Source organism: Apodemus sylvaticus, chromosome 6 (assembly GCF_947179515.1).
Source record: "Apodemus sylvaticus chromosome 6, mApoSyl1.1, whole genome shotgun sequence".
In the NCBI taxonomy this organism is placed as follows: domain Eukaryota; kingdom Metazoa; phylum Chordata; class Mammalia; order Rodentia; family Muridae; genus Apodemus; species Apodemus sylvaticus.
The window spans coordinates 2,566,395-2,589,529 of NC_067477.1; the positions used below are offsets into that span (position 1 = coordinate 2,566,395).

A 23,135-nucleotide genomic window follows, 5' to 3' on the forward strand; every position below is an offset into this window, starting at 1 on the left:
CTTCTAACTCTGCTTCTACTTCTTTCATATTTACTTTAAAAACAAAGACAAAAAACAACAAAACTGGGCATATACATGAGGCCAGACAGGCTTTGTCTTTCTATGATTGGATTATTTTGCTTAGCAGGGTATCCTTCAGTTTCTCACATCTATAGATCCGAACAACAGAACAATGACTAGAATGGCAAGAGATCCTGAAAGAGGCAGTCATGGTGCTTACGTCCTGAGGATAACTAGCGGTTGTCTAGCGCAGCACAAGTCACACTCAATAGGAGGGAATTTATTTCTAGTTCTGTAAACCTAAACCATAACCTCTGGTTAACAGGGCCATGGACCATGGACCATGGAAAAGATCCCAGTACTTCCACTTCATAAACCAGTATAATTTCTGTGTTCTAAATACTTATCCTTATCTTATACTCACAGATAAGTATAGCTCTCACCTTTGGCAAAGCTCACCCCAACCACAGGAAGACACAATTGTTTAAAATGCAAAGAAGAAAAGGACTCTATTGTGCTCCTCCCTAAATGCAACATTTACAAAGTGACCCCCTGCACTTAAGGCTCAGGGGACATTGTGGAAGAGGAGGTGCAAGAATTCTAAGCACCAAAGGACCAGGATGAAATGTCTGCTGCAAGAGAGTGTTTTTCTTCACACAGGCAGGGAAGTTACCCAGCAAATCTTAGCAACATGGTTACCTAAACAAGACCTAAAAAAGGATTCAGGAATTCTTATAAGATTTCATCCCTCAAAGAGCTAAGGGTAAATAATGGTGCTTAGAGAGCAGGGTGGGAGAATCAAGTCCTCTCTAACTACAAGCACTGGGATAGGTTGGCCAATCCCAAGTGGCAGACCTAGCTAGCAACACTAAGTGATGTCAGCAGGCTGTGCTTAGGAACTTCATTCATACATGCATACATACATACAAACAAAAGAAAGTGTGTGTGTGTGTGTGCATGTGCGCATGAGAGAGAGAGAGAGAGAGAGAGAGAGAGAGAGAGAGAGAGAGAGAGAGAGAGAGAGAGAGAGAAAATATTATAATTAAAGAATAAGACAAGGCCATCCTGGTCTACAGAGTGAGTTCTAGGATATCCAGAGCTATGTAGAGAAATCCTGTCTAAAAAAAAAAAAAAAAAAAAAAAAAAAGAAGAAGAAGCTGTGAATTTGAGGAGTGGCAAAGAGGCATGGATATGGGAGGTAATGGAGAAAGGAAAGGGCAGAATATGTAAATATTGTACTTAAGTATAAGATTCTTAAAAATAAATACAATTAAAAATTGTTTCCTCACATGCCAATAAAAATCAACTCCAATAAAAAGTTTTCCTGACCAGTTCCACTTAGAAACTGTGGTCAGATTATATACATACTCCCAAATCTGCCTACAAGGCAAAGACGGAAAATGATGCTCATTTATAAAACTTCCAGTATCATGAAAAATCTGCAATTCCATTATCATTCCCATAGAGAAGTCTCTTCTCAGGTAGGGAAACACTAAAAAGCCAAGAAATTCTCCAATAAATCAGTTAGTAGTAGTATATAAAGTATATTTTGAATTCTCTACGTGGTTCTGAACCCTCCTAATCAGTTACCCCTGTTCCTCATGCTGTGGCAACTCCCAACCATAAAATTATTTTCATGATGTAAATATTTTCAGAGAGAGATCTGGCAAGAAGGTTGTGAAGCACAGGTTGTGAATCTCTGCTCTAGACCGTGCCAAGTTCATAAAACCAACAACAAATGTCCTTCATCAAACACCAGCTCACTTCCTGAGACTGAATATCTGGCTTTTTCATACATTTATCAAGGTCTGGAATTGGAATTACTTAGGGCTAAACACAGGCTGTTTAAAATTCAGGTGCCAGGACCTCTCCCCACAGTGAAATGACAGCCAAGAGGCAGGACCCAAGGGGCGAGCACGCCTAACAACTGATGACGTTGATTGCTGTGGAACTGACAGTCACGCTGGAAGAAAACCGTTTCAATCAGTCAAGGAGGAAGCTGGAAGCACCTACTCAGAAAAAGACAGGTTTATTGAATCAAGTATCTTACTCATCTGTTCCCACAGCCAAACAAAAGCTACATGTCAAAAAGCTGTAACTGCAGTCAAATGCTCTACCACTGAGCTATGGCCTTGTCCAGCATCAATGGGCGGAGAGGCCCTTAGTTCTGTGTAGGATCGATTTCCCAGTGTAGGGTAATGCCAGGGTGAGGAGGTAGGAGTGGTTGGGTGAGTGGGGGAGCACCCTCAAAGAAGCAGGCTAAGGGGGATGTAATGGGTGTTTCTGGGGGGGACCAGGAAAGGGGATAACATTTGAAATTTAAATAAAGAAAATATCCATTTTTTAAAAAGCTATAACTGAAAAAAGCACATCTTCAGTGGCTGCAGGGTGAAATTCTCCCCCTTGTCCCCAAACGTATCTTGGTCACTGTAAGGCATTACCAGAACAGTGCTTTTAGAGCCCATTGGGAAATGCAAACAGCTCAAACTATGTCTTACCTACTTATGAAGAAAATGATTCATTTAGAAACCCTACAATGTTCAGTGTTTGTGTGTTACACAAATGATAGGAATCAATGAGCAAAGCAAGGTTGGCATCTCTCCTGGCAGAGGTGGAATTCAGCAGTGGAGCCATGCGTTTTAAACTCAGCAATGCTCCCTGCAGTCACACACTGTTCACATCAAGCCACCGAGAATGGCTCCACTTTCATGGCTACTTATACAATTAGACTTTTAATGGTGATGAATGATGGACAATTGCTGGGTCATATGGCCAAGACAGATTTCCCATGATGCCTCTTACTTGTCAATACAAATGACAGCAGAAAATGTGCCCTGGGGTGTATGAGGAAGAGGGTCTTCGGATTTTCAATGATGAAAGATGTCAATGAAATGAAAAGAAGGTAGGAGGAGGATATTTTATTATCTGCAATTATTATTCCTATATCCATAGGGAGTCAACTGCAATGCATGATTAGGAGACATGAATTTCCCGGCACCTGATGGCTAATATGGTAACGTAGTCTTAGGCCGAGCCAACACATTTTATTAAAAAGAATGCTAGCCAACATGAATAGGTAAAACAGTCAGTGTGGCCTTCAGATTTCCTGACAACATTCCCAAACTGTGAGACTTTGGTAGGAGGTGTGTTTTATTAGAAAAACCACACATGGCAGGAATTCTTCTTAAGGCCTATTTTAGTACGAGAGAAAGAGAGAGAGAGAGAGAGAGAGAAAGAGAGAGAGGATGTTAGCTGCTAATATAGTTTTCCTTTTAATTATGTGATCATTTTCGACTAACTGTTCCTTAAAGATTTTCATGTTTAATATTTTAAACCATCTGCATATCGCTTTTACTCAGTACTTTAGGGGCATACCAAGCTGTAGTCACAAAATTATAAATTCTAACAGCAAATTATGGACAATCTCCATCCCTATCCTGGCCCCAAGATCTACCAAATATAAATGTTATTTAGATATCCAGAGTTAGTCAGATATAGGAATTTAAATGGATGCATTTCCTCTTTGGGGCACCTGGTAATTAGCATAATAGCCTCTGGGGTCCCCTCCTCCCCATGCTAGGTGCTATATATCTTGTGTTCATCAGGGAAGCAGCTCCTGTTCCCCAGAGGACCAAGAACAAAGGAACTGGCAGGCTGTAGAGGAGAGGCTGCCCAGTCAACAGTGTATTAAAGGCACCCATTAGTTGCTTCAATCAGCTAATTAGCTCAACAAATGCAAAACTAAATCATTAAACAAAGTGGCCCTGATTGCATTGCTGGCTTCTGATTTGGTGTCACTAACCCAGCAGGGGGAACAGGGTTGTTCAACGAAAAACAAAAGCTGTCTACACGTGGGAGTTAGGAAGAGATGGGACTTAATTTTTTATGAAAGTTGTGGTTTGCCAGGAAGTTCGACTAAAAAAAAAAAAAAAAAAAAGGACCAGGGAGACTTCTGTGTTTATGCTTTGAAATTTTGTATAATGAAAAAGTCATTATACAAAAGAAATAAGAAGGGAGGTTTAGCTCTCTGGTGTGCAGATGGTCATTAACTTTTGTTTGACCTTGGGTGTATAATAACAAATTTATGTACAGGGCACTCTGATTATCATCTTTTTGGTACATTACACACAGAACGTGCCCCCAGAAGCTGAAATGCTAGAAACAAGCTTGACTCTCCCTTGACTGCCTCTTCCTGACTTTATATTCACCTCTCTGCTCACACCCCAAGAAACTGTATGTCAGGTTTGACCTAAGTCCATGAAACATGTGCAATAGCAACATTATTCTAACCAAAACCACAAACCAAAAAGAACTTTTCTACTGGTTCTCCACATTCTGGGAAGAGGGGGCACCAATGACAGGCTCTCTCTTCCAGTATCCAATTCTCTACAAGAGAAATGAGCTGACATTTCAAGTAATTTAATTACCTTTGTAAATGTTACACATCATCACAGAGGTGCTCTGGAGTGCTTGTTTTGTTAATTTTTCTTCCTTTTTTTTCTTTTTGCTTATTGTTTTGTTGTTGTTGGTTTTGGTTTGCTTTTAGCAGGGTTCCAAATACTCACCATCTGGAGCACATACTATTATGGTCATTTATTAACTTCCTTGCCAAGTAAGTTTCATTTACTCTTAGTGGAAATGACCACACTGAACAATGAAAAGGAAAAAAATAAGCCAGCTTGGTTTGCTTTGTAATTTGCTTAATTCTAAAGAATCCTCAGGTTAAAGAGTGTGACTTCCAATACTCAATGCCATTGAGTCTCCTGCTATTCAAAAGAGATCAGTGCAGAGGGTTATTTTCTTTTATAGTAAGACATCGACTGTTATTTATCATTTGGACTTAATAGCTCTAATTACAAAAGACAGTGTCATGGGATTTTTTTAAAAGGCAATTTTCTTTGTATCCCACTGGGAGGCTTTAAAAAATGTACAAAGTGTCTGCTGCATGCATTTCCAATTATTGCTAGGCTTGATCAGTGCTATTGTGTTCTTATTTGTAAGAGCCTTACATTTTCCAGTACCCTTCAACTTTAAACTGCTTTGAGAATTGCTGCTTCAAGACTCTTAGTATGATTTCATGACAGTAAGAAAGGAAAGACACACGCTGTCAAACACTGAACTGCCCCAGTCCTGGCAAGGATGGGAATGAATATACTATAGACTTTCTAGGAACAGAAGAACCATGTCTAGAAATGTTAGAACTAGTCAGCTGAGAAGGAAAGTTTGTAAGTGTTCACAATTAATGTGGTGTTAGGCAACATTCTTCTACAAGGAACATCCTAGGTCATTCACCAATCAAGAAGACAAGAATGTTATATCAGCTATTTCAGGAGAAAATGCATACCACCAAAGATCCTCTTGGTTGACAAAGACCACCCGTCAAAACAAAAAATGTTCAGTGGTGGACAATTAGGAAAGGCCTGTCCACTCTCAGGTAAGACGGATGGACTCTGGCAAGTACAATATTCAGACAGTAGTGAAGGGAAGGGGAAGGGAGTGGAAAGGGAAGGGAAGGGGAAGGGAAGAGAAGAGAAAGGAAGAGAAGGAGAGAGGAGTAATGGGAAGGGAGGGGAGGAGAGGGGAAGTGGAGAGAAGGGGGAAAGGGAAGGGAAAGAAGAGAGGGGTAAGGGGAAAGGGAGGAGAAGAAAAGGGAGGAGAAAGGAAAGGGGAATGAAAGGTAGGGGGAAAGGAGGACAAGGGGGAGAAGAGGGGAAGGGGAAAGAGGAAGAGAAGGGAAAGAAAGGAAAAATCAAGCCACGTAGAAAAGCCAACCCTGAGAGAACACAGGAGCATCCTTCAGAAGAGCTGTGGGAGCTTTGGGAAGATTGAAGAGGTTGAGATATCACTAAGGAATGCACAATCTTGTGAATACTTAAAACACACATTATATACTTGAAACAGGATGAAGCAAAGAGATTGTGGAAACATGAGGCAAAAAAGGAGACCCTCACTCAGGAGATAAGGCCCCCTCAGCAAGAAAATTTTCAACAAAATTAAAAGTTGTTAAAACCTTTCTCCTTTCTCAGCTGCAAACCTATAATTTTCTAGGAATCCTTCTGAGACTCCCATTAACATTGAAAGCATGCCCTAAGTGTCTGGAGCAATCTGGTTGGCTTGAGTTTGATCTCAGCAAATTGCAATTCAGTCAAGGCACTTCTATATCTCACTGACCAAATAGGAAGTGCATGCACAGGAAGGGGAGGGTCCCCCAAAAACCTGTTGAGCAAAGAAATTCCAGAAAGCTTCCAAAGTCCTGCACACAGTTACCAGTGGGGCACTCAAAATGTAGGGCCTCTTTGAGAGGCAACACCACAGTCTTGGGTGTGCTCTTAATGTTTTTACGAGCCCCCTTTCTACTAAAATATCCTTAGCAAATCTCAATTCTGCTTCACACTAGCCACTTCTGGAATTCTTTTTTTTTTATTCGATATATTTTTTATTTACATTTCAAATGATTTCCCCTTTCTTAGCCCCCCCCCCCACTCCCAGAAAGTCCGTAAGCCCCCTTCTCTCCTCCTGTCCTCCCACCCACCCCTTCCCACTTCCCTGTTCTGGTTTTGCTGAATACTGCTTCATTGAGTCTTTCCAGAACAAGGGGCCACTCTTCCTTTCTTCTTGTACCTCATTTGATGTGTAGATAACTTCTGGAACTCTTAATTCATCAAAGCCACAAATCCCTGCTGGGCCTAAGTCTAGGGCTCTAGAGGATGAAGGGAAGTCTTCAGGCTGCTGAGGGGTGAAGAGCAGAGCTGTCTTTGTCCACACTGCTACTCAACAATTATTCTTCATTAGACCACTTAGAAGGAAAGTAGCTATTCAAGAGAACAGCAAGATACATTTTTGTCTTTCTCTTTTTGGTTTGTTTCATATCATTTTCTTGAGACAGGGTTTCTCTGTGTAGCCCTGACTGTCCTAAAATTTACTACATACACTAGGCTAGCCTCAAACTCAGAGATCTGCCTGCCAGTGCCTTTTGAATGCTGGGATCAAAGGTATGTGCCACCCCACCCCCAGAACTTTTTGCCTTAAGAGCATTTTTCAAATGTTAGCATATAGGATCAGAAAGACGCAAGAGATTGCGTAATTACAGAAGTTGATAAGACTTTTGTGCTAGTCCTTGATTTATTAAAATATACTCTTAAGTCTATTTTGTCACACAGCCTTCTAAATATAAGAAAATACAATTCTGTATTAAGAGGATATTGTCAACAAAAGAAAACAAATCTCTTTTCTTTGTTCTGTAGTCCTGACAGACAGCAGAATATGACTTTTCTACCTCAGACCTCAAGCTGTCACAGAAGCATCCCACCAGCATGTAACTTTCCCAATCTTATATATACCTGTGAGGAGAAGGAATAAGAGATTAAATTTCCCTAAAATGTATTGCTAGTGACCAAAGATTGCAGCTACGAGCAGGCCAGCAAAGCTGCGCCTCCACTGGGACTGCCAGAGTGATTAAAACACTCGGCCCAGCCGGCTGCTATTCACGTCAGTCGCGTGGCCAGAAACAGCAACCAGCTTGTCAGAACCATGCTGGATCAAAATGCTTATTTAAGAAGCATTTATTGAAACGCTTGAAACACAGGACTCAAAGATGGCAGAAGACAGTCTTTAAACATAGGATTCAAAGACGATTAAAAAAAAATAAGGCTAGGAAAAACATTTAACAAATGCAAAGCTGTGGCTTCCCTCTCTCTGGATCATTTAGAAATATTATTATTTTTTTTTTGGATTTAGTTTTTTAGAGACAGGGTTTCTCTGTCTAGCACTGGCTGTCCTGGAGCTCACTCTGTAGACCAGGCTGGCCTCGAACTCAGAAATCCACCTGCCTCTGCCTCCCAGAATGCTGGGATTATAGGCATGCACCACCACTGCCCAGCTCTAAAAATTTTATTTTCTAAAGGCTAAAGCTAAATGAAATGAGCTAAGCTACTTTATATACCTTTATATTATGATTCAAAGAAATAATAACACTGTAATCTGCATCCTCGCTGGATGGTCTATGACTCACCCAGCTTACGATGTATTCCACTTTAGTCTTGTCTAGTCCCAGGGATAGTGTTTAGCTGAAATCTTTTTACAAACTGCAACTTTATTTTCATAATACTGACACTTTCTAGTCAAGAGTGGAGGTTTGCTGACTTGCTGGAGCCCAGGTTGGGAAAAACTTAGGGTTGTATGCTACATGCAGTCTGTCTAGCCATGGGACTCCCCTCAGGACTGGCCCTCCTCAGTGAAAGCTTCCCCTGCTTGCAGTGGGTGCCACAGTGCTCTGACTGCCCAGCCCAGCAAACAGCCCCTCACCCTGTGGGTTTACTTTGTGGAGCGTGTTCTGACCTGCCCACCCCTGTCACTCTCTGCCTGTTCCTTATAGGGGCACCAGGCTTCCAACCAGACCCCTCCCCCTCCCCCACACTCCGGCAGGGGCAGTTTGACCCCCCCCCTCCTGTTCAGATACTTAAACACCACAGAACCTTGGAGTCATTCATTTCCCAAGGTTTTTCAGTTTCTTTCCCCACCATATGCACCTTTAAACTATCCCAAATAAAGCAGTGCTAAGGTTGTGACAAAGGTAAAGAGTGAAAATGTTGTTACAATAAATATTTGAGTGGAAGGAGCACGTTCTACCCTGGTCTCACAGAATGCAAAGTGGAATCACTCAAGTGATGGATGTCAAGATGGCCAAAGAAGACCCAGAACTCATCTCCCTTCTCAGCTGTAAGATTCGAGACATTTACGTTCAAAAAGCACTTCATTAACTGTGGCCTAAGCAAACAGAATGACAGTTAAACTCTGCCAAGGAGATTTACTAGTATAACCTTTGTTTCTCCATAAATAGAAAGCTACACTAATAAAGACAAGTACAAACCAGCCCTGGCCATATCCTAGAAAATGGATAAAAATATTTCCTTAAGATACTAACCAACTAACGTTAGCACTAGAACAACTAATCCAACGAAGAGAAAAAGCTGAAGAAAATCTGTTAGTTTTGTAAATTGTATGAGGCTTACAGTATCTTAATATCTTAATAAGGCAGATGCTGACAGTCTCTCAGAAAATTAAAACAGAATAGATTCTTTACTAACTGCCTCCTTGAATCAAATGCAACCTATATTGACTGGCAGTTGGTTTGTACGATGAGATGCAGTGAAACTTTTTTTTTCCTTCCTTCTAATGCTCATTTTAAAAACCCTTTGCAGTTGGACATAAATCTGAAATGGCCACCTGAGCCCTAATTGGTAGTTTTAGTGCAAGACAAGAGCTACTAGGATAATCAGTTATTGCTGTCCAGTCCCAGATGTGCTAACTTTCACTTTCAAGCTATTTCCTTTTAAAACTAGATACATGTCAGCTTTCTTTTTCCTTTAAAGATAATAATAATTATTAAAAATTCAATGTAACTTACATAGGAAGGACTGCTTTGTAGCTGCAACTTTAAGGCCATGGTCATGGCCTGTATCTTAGCACTTCTTAACTTCACAATAACAACTTTGCCTGCATTGGGTGGGCCTTGATTTTACAATGTATTATATTTATGAAATATAAGCAATGATCTAAAAACAGAAAGGGACAATGGGTTCCTGCTCACTCAGCTACATCCCTACCTATGTATCTGCACATACAGGGTGCCTGGTTAGAAGCAAGTAAAGCAGAAATGAGCACAACCCTGGAGAAGTCAGTTCTCTGTGCCTTATAATTCCCACTTTCTATCCACTCTTAGTGTCAAGTCAGACGGTGGGATTCTTGAAGATAACAGCACAACTTTTTGGTTATTTTTAGCCCTGATTGCTTTCTAAATTGGGAAGGGTTGAGGGCAGTATAACAGAATTAATTATCTTCGTTTTCTTCCAAAACAATCTTCTTTATTCATATCAGTTCTCTAATCAGAAAACCTCATATTTAATTAAAGCCAGGAACAAAATGGAAGTACTACTGCTCAAGTCTCATGGATGCTATCCACCTTTACATTACTGAGCCGTGACATACAAAATACTGTATGAAAAGAAGAGCAGCAAGGCCTGCTACCACAGAGACAAACGGTCATCACTGACACATCAGATTACTTTTTAATGAAGTTGGAATTCCTTTCTGTTCAATTCTTGGGGGGAAGACATAGAATTCTTCTATTTTCTATTAAAAAAAAAACATGAAAACATGTCAAACAAAAGAGATAAAAGTTGATCAACTGGTTTTAAATTTCACATGGATAGACCAAGAAGAAGCAATATAATCAATATTGAAGGAAAGAACAAAATTGGAGGGCTGATATTTTCTGGTCTTGGAATTCATACAGAGCAACAGCAACCAGCACAGTATGGGACTGAATGGAAAAACAGACTCCCAGGTCAATGGGGCAGAATGGGATCTAAAAAAGACCACATAAATATGGACAAGAACCTTGGATAAAGATAGTAAAGCAAAGATTGTCTTCTTAACAAACAGCACTAAGACCAGGCAAATCTAGACCACCACCACAACAACAACAACAACAACAAAAACAAGCAAACAAAACAAAAACAAAAACAAAAACAAAAAGACGCAAAATGGACCACAGCCCTAAAGAGAAATCACAAAACTATAAAACTGCCAGTCAGTGAAACTGACAAGATCTAAATGAGTTTGGCTTGGCAGTAATTTTTAGACAGCATTGAAGGATGATTCATGAGAGAAATAATTAGCAGAGAGGACTACATTAAAATACAAAACACCACTGAGAGATTGAAAAATCAAGCCACAGACTGGGCAAATGCTTCAAGTTCAACTGCAAAGAAAGGAAGAAGCCAATCAGGGAAGGGGCAAAACAGCTGACTGGGCATCTCCCTGGCTGAGGAAGTTACACAGGGGGCAGGCAGGAGAAGAGACAGCTCCTCACTGGGAGATGTTAGAGACTTGCAAATGACAGCAACTGTAGGAGGAAAAGCAGAGAGCTGGGAGAGAGAACACACAGTAGGAGGAAAAGCAGACAGAGAAAGCACACAGTAGGAGGAAAAAGGAGAGATGGGAGAGAAAGCACACAGTAGGAGGAAAAGCAGAGAGCTGGGAGAGAGAACACACAGTAGGAGGAAAAGCAGAGAGAGAGAAAGCACACAGTAGGAGGAAAAAGGAGAGATGGGAGAGAAAACACACAGTAGGAGGAAAAAGGAGAGATGGGAGAGAAAACACACAGTAGGAGGAAAAGCAGAGAGAGAAAGCACACAGTAGGAGGAAAAAGAGCTGGGAGAGAGAACACACAGTAGGAGGAAAAGCAGACAGAGAAAGCACACAGTAGGAGGAAAAAGGAGAGATGGGAGAGAAAGCACACAGTAGGAGGAAAAGCAGAGAGCTGGGAGAGAGAACACACAGTAGGAGGAAAAGCAGAGAGAGAGAAAGCACACAGTAGGAGGAAAAAGGAGAGATGGGAGAGAAAACACACAGTAGGAGGAAAAAGGAGAGATGGGAGAGAAAACACACAGTAGGAGGAAAAGCAGAGAGAGAAAGCACACAGTAGGAGGAAAAAGAGCTGGGAGAGAGAACACACAGTAGGAGGAAAAGCAGACAGAGAAAGCACACAGTAGGAGGAAAAAGGAGAGATGGGAGAGAAAGCACACAGTAGGAGGAAAAGCAGAGAGCTGGGAGAGAGAACACACAGTAGGAGGAAAAGCAGAGAGAGAAAGCACACAGTAGGAGGAAAAAGGAGAGATGGGAGAGAAAACACACAGTAGGAGGAAAAGCAGAGAGCTGGGAGAGAAAGAACACACAGTAGGAGGAAAAGCAGAGAGAGAAAGCACACAGTAGGAGGAAAAAGAGCTGGGAGAGAACACAGCATTGGCAGGGTCCACGAAGCTGGCTGAAGACTGAGGCAATGGACACACTGACTGTGGGTGCAGGCACTCGGAAAGACCATGTGACTTAAAGCATGATCTGATATGGGGCCCAGCAAACACATCCTTCAGTGTTCAACTAAAGTGAGTAGAAAACCTAAACACAAAATCTGCAGAGGTGTTTGGGCAGCAGCACTCACAACTTCCAAATTTTGAAAGTAACTGGCATTGTTTTTAAAAGCAGGTAAATGGACCCACAGTGCTAATCCAGACCAGAGAACTGAATCTGCAATGCAAACTGTTGGGTTGAATAATAGAGTCAAGAATAGCCACACACTGTGTAATCCTACACATAGAAGAAGACAGAACTGCAGAGAGTTACAAAGGGGGCGGGGAGGTGCAGTGATTATGAGGCCAGGGGAGGAGACAAAGGACTCTCTCTCTTTTTTTTTTTCTTCAGTGCTTTGGATCAAACCCAGAGCATTGTGCATGCTAAGCAGGTGCTCTATTGCTGAGCTGCATCTTCAGTCCAAACAGCTCTCACATGTTAGAATGCCTACAGAGGTCTTAATAAAACCTGACAAATTAGAAATGTATTAAGAATAAGGAAAGTGTGTACTCGCTGTGTCTTACTATAAAGCTTGCTTCATACTTAAATGTGTGTGTGTGTACAGAACTAAATTCCCACCTCACACCACACACAGAAATATGTTTCAGTGGCTTTCTGCCATAAGAAAGACCAAACTGTAAAAAAGTCCACACTTATTGACCTGGCTTAAAGTGACTTTTAGTCATTTTAAGAATATAATGGACAGGGATAAAAAAAATTGTTGAAGAATACATGCTTTTTTAAATATTATTTCTACCCAGGGAGGGGTGTGATTACTCAAGCTAGAGACATAGCTCAGTAACTATGAGGTTTTTCTAGCACACACAACACTAAGGATTTGAACCCAACCACCATAAGCTACAAAAAGCACAGCTGCACACCTGTAACCCTAGTACTGTGCTCCTGTCATCCAGAACTCAGAAAGCAGAGAAAAAGGATCCCAAGCTAAGGTCATCCCTTGGCCACAGTGAGTGTGAAACCCGCCTAGGACACATAAGACCCTGTCTCAAAAACAACAGTCTGTGCAAAGCAGCAATGGCTTGCATAATTTGCACACCATGTGTGGCTAGTCAAAATGATCATCCAAGGCTCCATTATTGACGTAAATATCCTGTGAAAATGGACTTTGTATAGCTGTGGCAATTTGTTCAGTGGAGCAGGAAAAGTAGAAATACACAAAATGTGTGCAAAAGTATTTCTTTTTATATAAAGGTACAAAAGTTATCCAATATAGTAGAGCTGCCTTTCCAATAACTGTTATAACAGTGTCAGAGGTACAATACAAAACAAAAACAAAACAAAACTACAAAAACTTGTAGCAAAATCTCTCATACATTAAGCCAAAGCCAAATCAACTCAGAGTAGAACAAAGATTTAAATGCAAACATACAAAATTGAAAAACCTTTAGGAAACAGCATGTTTCCTAAAGCATTCTCTCTCTCTCTCTCTCTCTCTCTCTCTCTCTCTCTCTCTCTCTCTCTCTCTCAGACACACACATACACCCCAACTTTAGGATTGAATCCTAAGCAAAGTGTTAATAGATTTACTCAAAAAATGACCCAGAAAGAAAAGTACATTGCACTCTTTTCCCTTCTGTTTTTTCTTTCCCTTTCTTCCTCCTCTGCCCCATTCCATCTTTTGTTGAGTGGAGTTTTATTATTTAACAATTCAATACATACATAATATGTTTTGATCAAATCCACCCCCACTTTCTCCCCTCCAGATCTTCGAATACCCCCCCACTCCTTTTCCATTCCAGCTTCCTGAATTCTTTTTAAACCCACCAAGTTAGTACTGCCAGCATGACAGGGCTGAGCACCGGAGCATGGGCAGCCTATGAGAAGGCTGAAGCAAACTCACACTCTGCCCCTGGGAGAGTGGCCAGAGCAAACCCATAGGCCTCTGGGGGAGTTTCCTGAAACAAGGTTTCCTTTTTTTAAAAAAATTATTTAATTTTATTTTTTTTCATTTTAATATTTTTATTTTCTATATTCTTCCTTTACATTCCAAATGATTTTCCTTTTCCTGGTTCCCCCCTCCCCATAAGTTCCCTAAGCCCTCTTCTCTCCGCCCATTCTCCTATCATCAACCCCCTCCTACTTCTCTGTCCTGGTACTCCCCTACAATGCTGGAATAAGCCTTTTCAGAATCAGGGACCTCTCCTTCCTTCCTTCTTGGGAGTCATTTGATATGTGAATTGTGTCTTGGATACTCAGAGTTTCTGAGCTAATATCCACTTATCAGTGACTATATTCCATGTGTGTTCTTTTGTGATTGGGTTACCTCACTTAGGATGATATTTGCCTAAGAATTTCATGAATTCATTGTTTTTAATTGCTGAGTAGTATTCCATTGTGTAAATATACCACATTTTCTGTATCCATTCCTCCATTGAGGGACATCTGGGTTCTTTCCAGCTTCTGGCTATTATAAATAGGGCTGCTATGAACATAGTGGAGTATGTGTCCTTTTACATGCCGGGAAATCCTCTGGGTATATGCCCAGGAGTGGTATTGCAGGGTCTTCTGGAAGTGTTATGCCCAGTTTTCTGGGGAACCACCAGACTGATTTCCAGAGTGGTTGTACCAACTTGCATTCCCACCAACGGTGGAGGAGTGTTCCTCTTTCTCCTCATCCTCACCAACACCTACTGTCTCCTGTGTTTTTAACCTTAGCCATTCTGATTAGTGTAAGGTGAAATCTCAGGGTTGTTTTGATTTGCATTTCCCTAATGACTAATGTTGTTGAACATTTTTAAGGTACTTCTCAGCCATTTGAAGTTCTTCGGGTGAAAATTCTTTGTTTAGCTCTGTACCCCATTTTTAATAGGGTTATTTGGTTCTCTTGGGTCTAACTTCTTGAGTTCTTTGTATATTTCGGTATTAGCCCTCTGTCAGATGTAGGGTTCATGAAGATCCTTTCCCAATTTGTTGGTTGACCTTTTGTCCGCTTGACAGTGTCCTTTGCCTTACAGAAGCTTTGTAATTTTATGAGGTTCCATTTGTCAATTTTTGATCTTAGAGCATAAACTATTGGTGTTCTATTCAGGAACTTTTCCCCTGTGCCCATGCCCTTAAGGGTCTTCCCCAGTTTCTTTTCTATTTGTTTCAGTGAATCTGGTTTTATGTGGAGGTCCTTGATCTACTTGGAGTTGAGCTTAGTACAAGGAGATAAGAATGGATCAATTTGCATTCTTCTGAATGCTGACCTCCAATTGAACCAGCACCATTTGTTGAAAAGGCTATCTTTTTCCACTGGATAGTTTCAGCTCCGTTGTCGAAGATTAAGTGACTATAGGTATGTGGGTTCATTTCTGGGACTTCAATTTTTTTTTTTTTAAATTTCATTATTTTTTTATTCGATATATTTTTTATTTACATTTCAAATGATTTCCCCTTTTCTAGCCCCCCACTCCCCGAAAGTCCCATAAGCCCCCTTTTCTCCCCCTGTCCTTCCACCCACCCCTTCCCACTTCCCCGTTCTGGTTTTGCCCTATACTTCTTCACTGAGTCTTTCTAGAACAAGGGGCCACTCCTCCTTTCTTCTTGTACCTCATTTGATGTATGGATTATGTTTGGGGTATTCCAGTTTTCTAGGTTAATAACCACTTATTAGTGAGTGCATACCATGAGTCACCTTTTGAGTCTGGGTTACCTCACTTAGTATGATGTTTTCTAGCTCCATCCATTTGCCTAAGAATTTCATGAATTCATTGTTTCTAATGGCTGAATAGTACTCCATTGTGTAGATATACCACATTTTTTGCATCCACTCTTCTGTTGAGGGATACCTGGGTTCTTTCCAGCATCTGGCAATTATAAATAGGGATGCTATGAACATAGTAGAGCATGTATCCTTATTACATGGTAGGGAATCCTCTGGGTATATGCCCAGGAGTGGTATAGCAGGATCTTCTGGAAGTGAGGTGCCCAGTTTTTGGAGGAACCGCCAGACTGATTTCCAGAGTGGTTGTACCAATTTGCAACCCCACCAGCAGTGGAGGAGTGTTCCTCTTTCTCCACATCCTCTCCAACACCTGCTGTCTCCTGAATTTTTAATCTTAGCCATTCTGACTGGTGTAAGGTGAAATCTCAGGGTTGTTTTGATTTGCATTTCCCTAATGACTAATGAAGTTGAGCATTTTTTAAGATGCTTCTCCGCCATCCGAAGTTCTTCAGGTGAGAATTCCCTGTTTAACTCTGTACCCCATTTTTTAATAGGGTTGTTTGGTTTTCTGGAGTCTAACTTCTTAAGTTCTTTATATATATTGGATATTAGCCCTCTATCTGATGTAGGATTGGTGAAGATCTTTTCCCAATTTGTTGGTTGCCGATTTGTCCTTTTGATGGTGTCCTTTGCCGTACAGAAACTTTGTAATTTTATGAGGTCCCATTTGTCAATTCTTGATCTTAGAGCATACTATGGCCACTTGATCCTCGACAAAGGGGCTGAAAACATCCAATGGAAAAAAGATAGCCTTTTCAACAAATGGTGCTGGTTCAACTGGAGGTCAGCATGCAGAAGAATGCGAATTGATCCATCTTTATCGCCTTGTACTAAGCTCAAATCCAAATGGATCAAGGACCTCCACATAAAGCCAGACACTCTGAAGCTAATAGAAAAGAAACTGGGGAAGACCCTTGACATTGGTACAGGGAGAAAATTTCTGGGACTTCAATTCTATTCCAATGATCTACCTGCCTCTCACTGTACCAATACCATGCAGTTTTTAACACTATTGCTCTGTAGTACTGCTTGAGGTAGGGGATACTGATTCCCCCAGAAGTTCTTTTACTGTTGAGGATAATTTTAGCTATCCTGGGTTTTTTGTTATTCCAGATGAATTTGAGAATTGCTCTTTCTAACTCTATGAAGAACTGAGTTGGGATTTTGATGGGGATTGCATTGAATCTGTAGATTGCTTTTGGTAAGATGGCCATTTTTACTATATTAATCCTCCCAATCCATGAGCATGGAAGATTTTTCCATTTTCTGACATTTTCTTCGATTTCCTTCTTCAGAGACCTGAAGTTCTTGTCATACAGATCTTTCACTTGTTTGATTAGAGTCACCCCAAGATACTTTATATTGTTTATGGCTATTGTGAAGGGTTGTCATTTCCCTAATTTCTTTCTCAGCCTGCTTATCCTTTGCATATAGGAAGGCTACTGATTTGCTTGAGTTGATTTTATAACCAGCCACTTTGCTGAAGTCGTTTATCAATTGTAGGAGTTTCTCTGGTGGAGTTTTTTTGGTCACTTAGGTAGACTATCATAGACTATCATATCATCTGCAAATAGTGATAGTTTGACTTCTTCCTTTCCAATTTGTATCCCTTTGACCTCCTATGTTGTCTAATTGCTCTAACTAGAACTTCAAGTACTATATTAAAAAGATATGGAGAGAACAGGAATTCAAGGCCCATACCTGACTGCTATTCTGAAGGTTCTGAATTTAAATCCCAGCAATCACACGGTGGCTCACAACCATCCATAAAGAAATCTGACGTCCTCTTCTGGTGTCTGAAGACAGCTACAGTATACTTACATATAATAAATACACAAATCTTTAAAAAAAAAAGGCTAGAATAAAAAGAAAAGAATGGGAGAGGGTAAGGGCCCGTATGGGGGGGGGGAACTGAGAGGAAGGGGGCTTCAATCAGGATGTAAAGTAAATAAGTAAGAGGGGAGAGAAATTTTAAAAAGAAAGAGAAAAAGAAGTGGAGAACAGTTACTGATACCCATGGATTACAGGTGAGAATTCAGATGGCAGATCATGAGGAGCCTTGTGAAGATGGAGATGTCATGTCAGTGTTGGCCTGGCTGTGGTTTTGCACCACAGTATTGCATGCATTGCTGTTAGGGAGCGTGTGTAAAGAATACTTGGTGCTGGGCGAGGGGACATCAGTGTTCTTCAGGGAATCAGACAGGCTGCCCACACTCCATACACCCATGCACATAGCAATAGTACCAAACAGACTAACTGGTTTAAAGTTAAAAGGAGAACATAATATAAGACGGGGATCAAGAATGAGCTGGAGAGGAGGGAAGGGGCTGGATTTGATTAGAGCATACATATACACATATGAAATTCTCGAAGAGCTGGGCGGTGGTGGCACACGCCTTTAATCCCAGCACTTGGGAGGCAGAGGCAGGTGGATTTCTGAGTTAGAGGCCAGGCTGGTCTACAGAATGAGTTCCAGGACAGCCAGGGCTACACAGAGAAACCCTGTCTCGAAAAAACCAAGAAGAAATTCTCAAAGAATAAATTAGAAATATTTATAAAAAGTGCTTGGACTCTGTCTATTGTTTATTGTAAATGTGAATCAGTCTATAATTACCTCAAAATCTATTCATAAATCTGTAGTAATATTGACAGGTTCATAGAAAAATATCTAGAAATATATATAACAAAAAGATTAATGTCGATGTTGGTGAGATATGAGAGTTTTCAATTTTTTCAAATATCAAAGTAGAATAAATTTTTCAATAACCACACTCTAATAGTAAGAAAAATAAAAACAATCTATTTTTATTATGAAAAAGAAAAGTAATATATACCACCATACACATTTCACTGAATATTTTACTACATAAACCAATGACAAGATCTTAAGAACTGCTTCTGCCCTTTCATTCTTGTGTGTTTGTGTGTCTGTCTGTGTGTGTGTGTGTGTGTGTGGAATATGTGTGTATGTATGTGACATTAACATGCTAATGTCAGAGTGTGTATTCATGTGTGCATATGTATACAGATGGGTATAGGCTAGAGATCTACATCTACTGTCTTTAACTGCTTTCCACCTCATTTATTGAGACAGAGCCTCTTGCTAAACCTGGAGCTCAACAACTCTCAGAGGACAACAGGCACAAGCTACCAAGCCTAGCTTTTATGTAGCTGTGCTACCATGAACTCAGGTCCATGTTTGCAAGGTAAGCACTTTACCAACTGACCCATTTCCCTGGCAGACCGTCTGTATTTTCTCACCGCTAATAGAAGCAACAACACAGATGCAGTCTTACTGCAGATCTAGTGCAAATGATAGAGCTTGCCTGGAAAACATGAAGCCCTGGATTTTTTCATGATTAACTACATAGTAATTTCCAGACCAGCTTAGGGGTGCATAAGACTCTTCACAAACAAGAGAGAAGGCAATTGACGCATACCCTTCTACCTTAATTTAGAGGGTATCCTTGCTGACATCCTGTGGCTAGACCTGACTGGGGTGACAGGAACAAGGACTTGGGGATGTTAGAATACTCTGAAAAACTGTTCTCCTAACCAGATGCTACAGTTTTAATCCTTGCATTGGGGAGGCAGAGGCAAGTGGATCTCTGCGAGTCTGAGATCAGCCTGGACTATGTAAAGAGTTCCATGCCAGTAAGTCTATGTCTTAACAAACAAAACAAAAACAACAATGAAGAAACCCCACTTGCCTGAAAAGCTATGAATTTATGTTTCCATCCTTAGTGCATGTGTAAGATCACATCTGTATTTGAAAAGCTATCAAGTTGTGTAGATCATGGTAGGAAGGCACTCTAACTCCCTAAGGTGGTGAGGCACACTTTACTTCATTCAAGTCTTTCCTATGTGCAGGGGCACGTAAGTTTTGCTTAATGCCCCCTACCACAAAGCAGCCATTTCCTAGACCACAATCCACACATCTACCTCTCTGCGCTCTGCTCGCTTACCTCCCATCCCTCTTGTGTCTTTGCTGTCCTTCGAACACAGCGGGCACATGTCAGCTCACAAGCTCAGCCTCCTCTGTGATTTCTTTCTTGCTCTTTCTCTAGCAATGGTTGCTCCATGCTTACCGTTCCAAAATTACTTTGAAACCTTAAGGGTCAAGTTTTACACTAAAAGATGCAGGTATGGCAACTTGCACAGACTTCAAGGATCAAGATCAACAGCAGTCCCTTTAGATTTCTCTAGATTCCTCTTAGAATCCTTAAACTGGTGTCTTCTCCAGTTAGGCTTCCTCCCCCTTTGCAAATATCTACTGTCTTAAGCTGCTCCTCAACAAGCTCTGCTTACACACAGCCTTCCTTCTAACACCTTCATAACACCTGGGCTCAGTCTTTAATCAGCCAAACCATCAACATTACACGCCTATAATCAATGCAAACTTACTGACATGTGCTTGATTCAAAACTTACCCAGAGTAAGCAAAGCTTAAGAGTATCTGGAAATAGAAACATGCAGTGCTCAGTTCATGCTAACACATTTCCTCTCTGTTTTTCTTCAAGTTTATCTTCATTTTGTTGCTATCTTTCTGGCTAAAAAGTTGTCTTCTAGTGCACCACATCCTAGTCACACCATTGCTAATATCCGTTCAGCACCCATCTCCTTCCTCTGAACATAAGGGAGAGCACAAGACACACTTCTGACATCTCCCCTTCCTAAGCAAGCTTTTCCCCACATCACTGAGCCTCCATTTCATATTGCATTTTAGCAGAAAATGTTTTCTGTTCTCCTCTAAAGTATACTTGGAAGCCTCCTTTTGCTCTCCACATATTATTTCCACAGATTATATCTTACAAATATAAGGTTATATCTATATTATCAATTCTATGAAAAATGTTTGCTATGAAATTTCTTTGAATAAATTGTTTTTAGAGAAGTTATTTTTGAACTTAAAAAAGTGTCTTAAGTCCACCAATAAGCATGCAGATCTCTGATTCTGAGGCCAGCCTGGTCTACAGAGAGTGTTCCAGGGTACCGCAGGCTATGTTGTAATCAGAGCCTGTCTCAAAAGCATGAAAGCATTATAGCATTCATTGATCTCTGTCATTATATTACATGATGCAAAGGAATTTAATTGCTTTAATCATCGGCTTTGATCTCTTTCCTGGTTTCACTGGACTATTAATATTTTTATTTTTTCCTTCAAAACTAGAAATAAGTTAGGGGAAGGGGTGAAATTTTACTTTGAAGTGTTATCCATAACACCGCATGCTATTTAGACTGTGATATAAATGCTTCAAGATATGGTGATGTTTTTCTGCATTCTGTCATGAACAGTCTGAAGAACCCTCAGTGCACACTGCAGTGATGTATGAAATACCCCCAAAGGGTTACAATCTCCCTCCAGCCCATGAGAGATTACTCACCAGACTTTCTTGCTTTCAAAGCAATAACAGCCGCTAGCTCTCTCTGCACCTAAGAAAATATTAGGGAAAGAAATCATATTAGAATAAGAAAAATGGAGCCATCTAGGCAGCACGTTGTAGCTAAGAAGCCCACATTAGGAGTAGCCGCAGGGAGACTTGCCACCACTTCTCTCATTAGTATGTGAGAAAAACTGAGACGACATTTCAGACCAAAAACCCTGGAAGAAATCATGCAGATTTACTTTTTAAATGAGTGATACTTCATTTTAGAAATATCATTTTTAAAAAGGCCATTTGCTAAAGGGTGCACACTATGATCCGTACTTTAGAAACATAACCGTATAATACTCAGAAATAGATATGAACTGTTAGTAATGATATTCTGGCAAGCACAGTAAATATTATGTATCCCTGAGGATGCTAGTTTGCATTAGCAATCCTAGAAGCACTGAGGTGGGTGGGACTACATTAATAGACTTCTGCTCAGATACAATGAATTTTCACTACAGGCGGAGCAGGTGACAGGAGTCAATCTGGATAATACACAACATAAAAGGAAGGGACATTGCCACAGGGCAGGAAGAATGGGAACACACAACACTTAAAATCCCTAGTGTCTTTCACCATGTCTGTCTTCTAGAAATTTAGCATGTATATGCTGATGGCCTCCCCAGTGTGAATGCTTAAATCTGTGTTTTAAAACTTCTTCAAAGAGGAAAATAAAATTCCTAAAGGCTAAGTATACTTGTTATCAAGGCTAACATAAACACGATCTAAGAAATCTATGCTTGGTAGCAATAAAATTTCACAATGAGTGAGTTCTCCTCAAGGCTCAATCAATCTCTGTCTCTGTCTCTGTCTCTGTCTCTGTCTCTGTCTCTCTCTCTGTGTGTGTGTACCTGAATATATTACAGTAATGACACTTCAAAGGGGAAACATGGGAGTTCAAGGTTAAGCTGCAGATTTGCCATTCAAATTAATTTCATTTATATTCATTTACTGGAAGGCAAGAGTGCTAATGTGTTACTCTGACTCTACCCAGGACCATTTCCCAGTGGCCCAGCATAGGCATCCTGAGGAAGGAAGCTTGCTCAGCTAGTTTTACTGACACACTTTCCCAGTGGGTCAGCATGAATGCCATTCGAAAGTGATTATTTCTGATTTTACTGATTCTTTAATGACTGAGACTCTCACAACAATTACAGAATAGTAGGTAGGCAATCCGTCTCTTTCTCTCCAACCTTGAGAGCCTGGAATCTGAAACACTCATGAGTGAAAAGTTTATGGGGAAAGAATGAGCTGGAGAGGAGACTGTGGAAGTGAGAATGAGCGACCTCAGGAAAACTTTTATAAAGATGTTGTATTAGCTCAAATGAATTTTAAAAAAACAACAAAATGAAGTATCAATCACTGAACCTTTTGAGTTGTGCACAAGGTTTATGATTGTAGCATTGCAATCTGCTTTAGGGGTTTCCTCCTTCACAATGCCACAAGTTTTGGGGAATGAAACAAAGTTGCAGACTATGATCATCTTATCAATGGCTGCCTGACCCATGACTTCTCAGGAAAGGCTTCACTGAGTCGGAGACAGAAAAGCAGCAGAAATGGAAATAAGGGAGGAGTTGGATCATGGAACTTGCTCCTAGAAAATCATCGTCAGCTTTTCCCATCTCAGTTCTGGCTTTCCACATATAAATGCCTTCTGTGGGGGTCTTCAGCCTTTACTCCCTAGGGTTTAAAATAAAATAGGTCACTGCTTTTCTTTTCTTAACTTTCAACTATGTAACACTACATTGTTTGCAAGGACTCGATGGGAAAAGGCAAGAGTGGGATCAATAATAAAATGGTAGAAGAGAGGGGTGAGAAGACAAGAAACACACATCAAGGAAGAAGGACTGCACAGGTTAATCCGGGAAGAGCCTGGCCCGCCTGGGAAGAGCATAGCCCATCAGGAGGAGCCTAGCCCTTCTCCACATGAAGTACCTGAGGTTACGGGGCTCACTACATCCTCCGAGTGTCTACAATGAGTGTCTATACATGGCAGGGTATAGAACAGCTTCCCCAGCAGCTCTACCAGGAGGAAAAAGCTGCCTCCCTCCTCACTTCTTTCTCCA

The 23,135-nt window shown here is 40.8% G+C and overlaps 1 protein-coding gene across 1 annotated transcript in view; it reads right to left on the reverse strand.

Annotated features, from left to right (window-relative positions):
• The window catches only part of Rapgef5 (Rap guanine nucleotide exchange factor 5), a 241,449-nt gene that overhangs the window by 132,831 nt on the left and 85,483 nt on the right, over positions 1-23,135 (reverse strand). Inside the window, exon 7 of the mRNA XM_052184831.1 lies at positions 21,022-21,070. Within this exon, the coding sequence (XP_052040791.1) occupies positions 21,022-21,070 (49 nt within the window). The remainder of the gene's footprint in view (positions 1-21,021; positions 21,071-23,135) is intronic.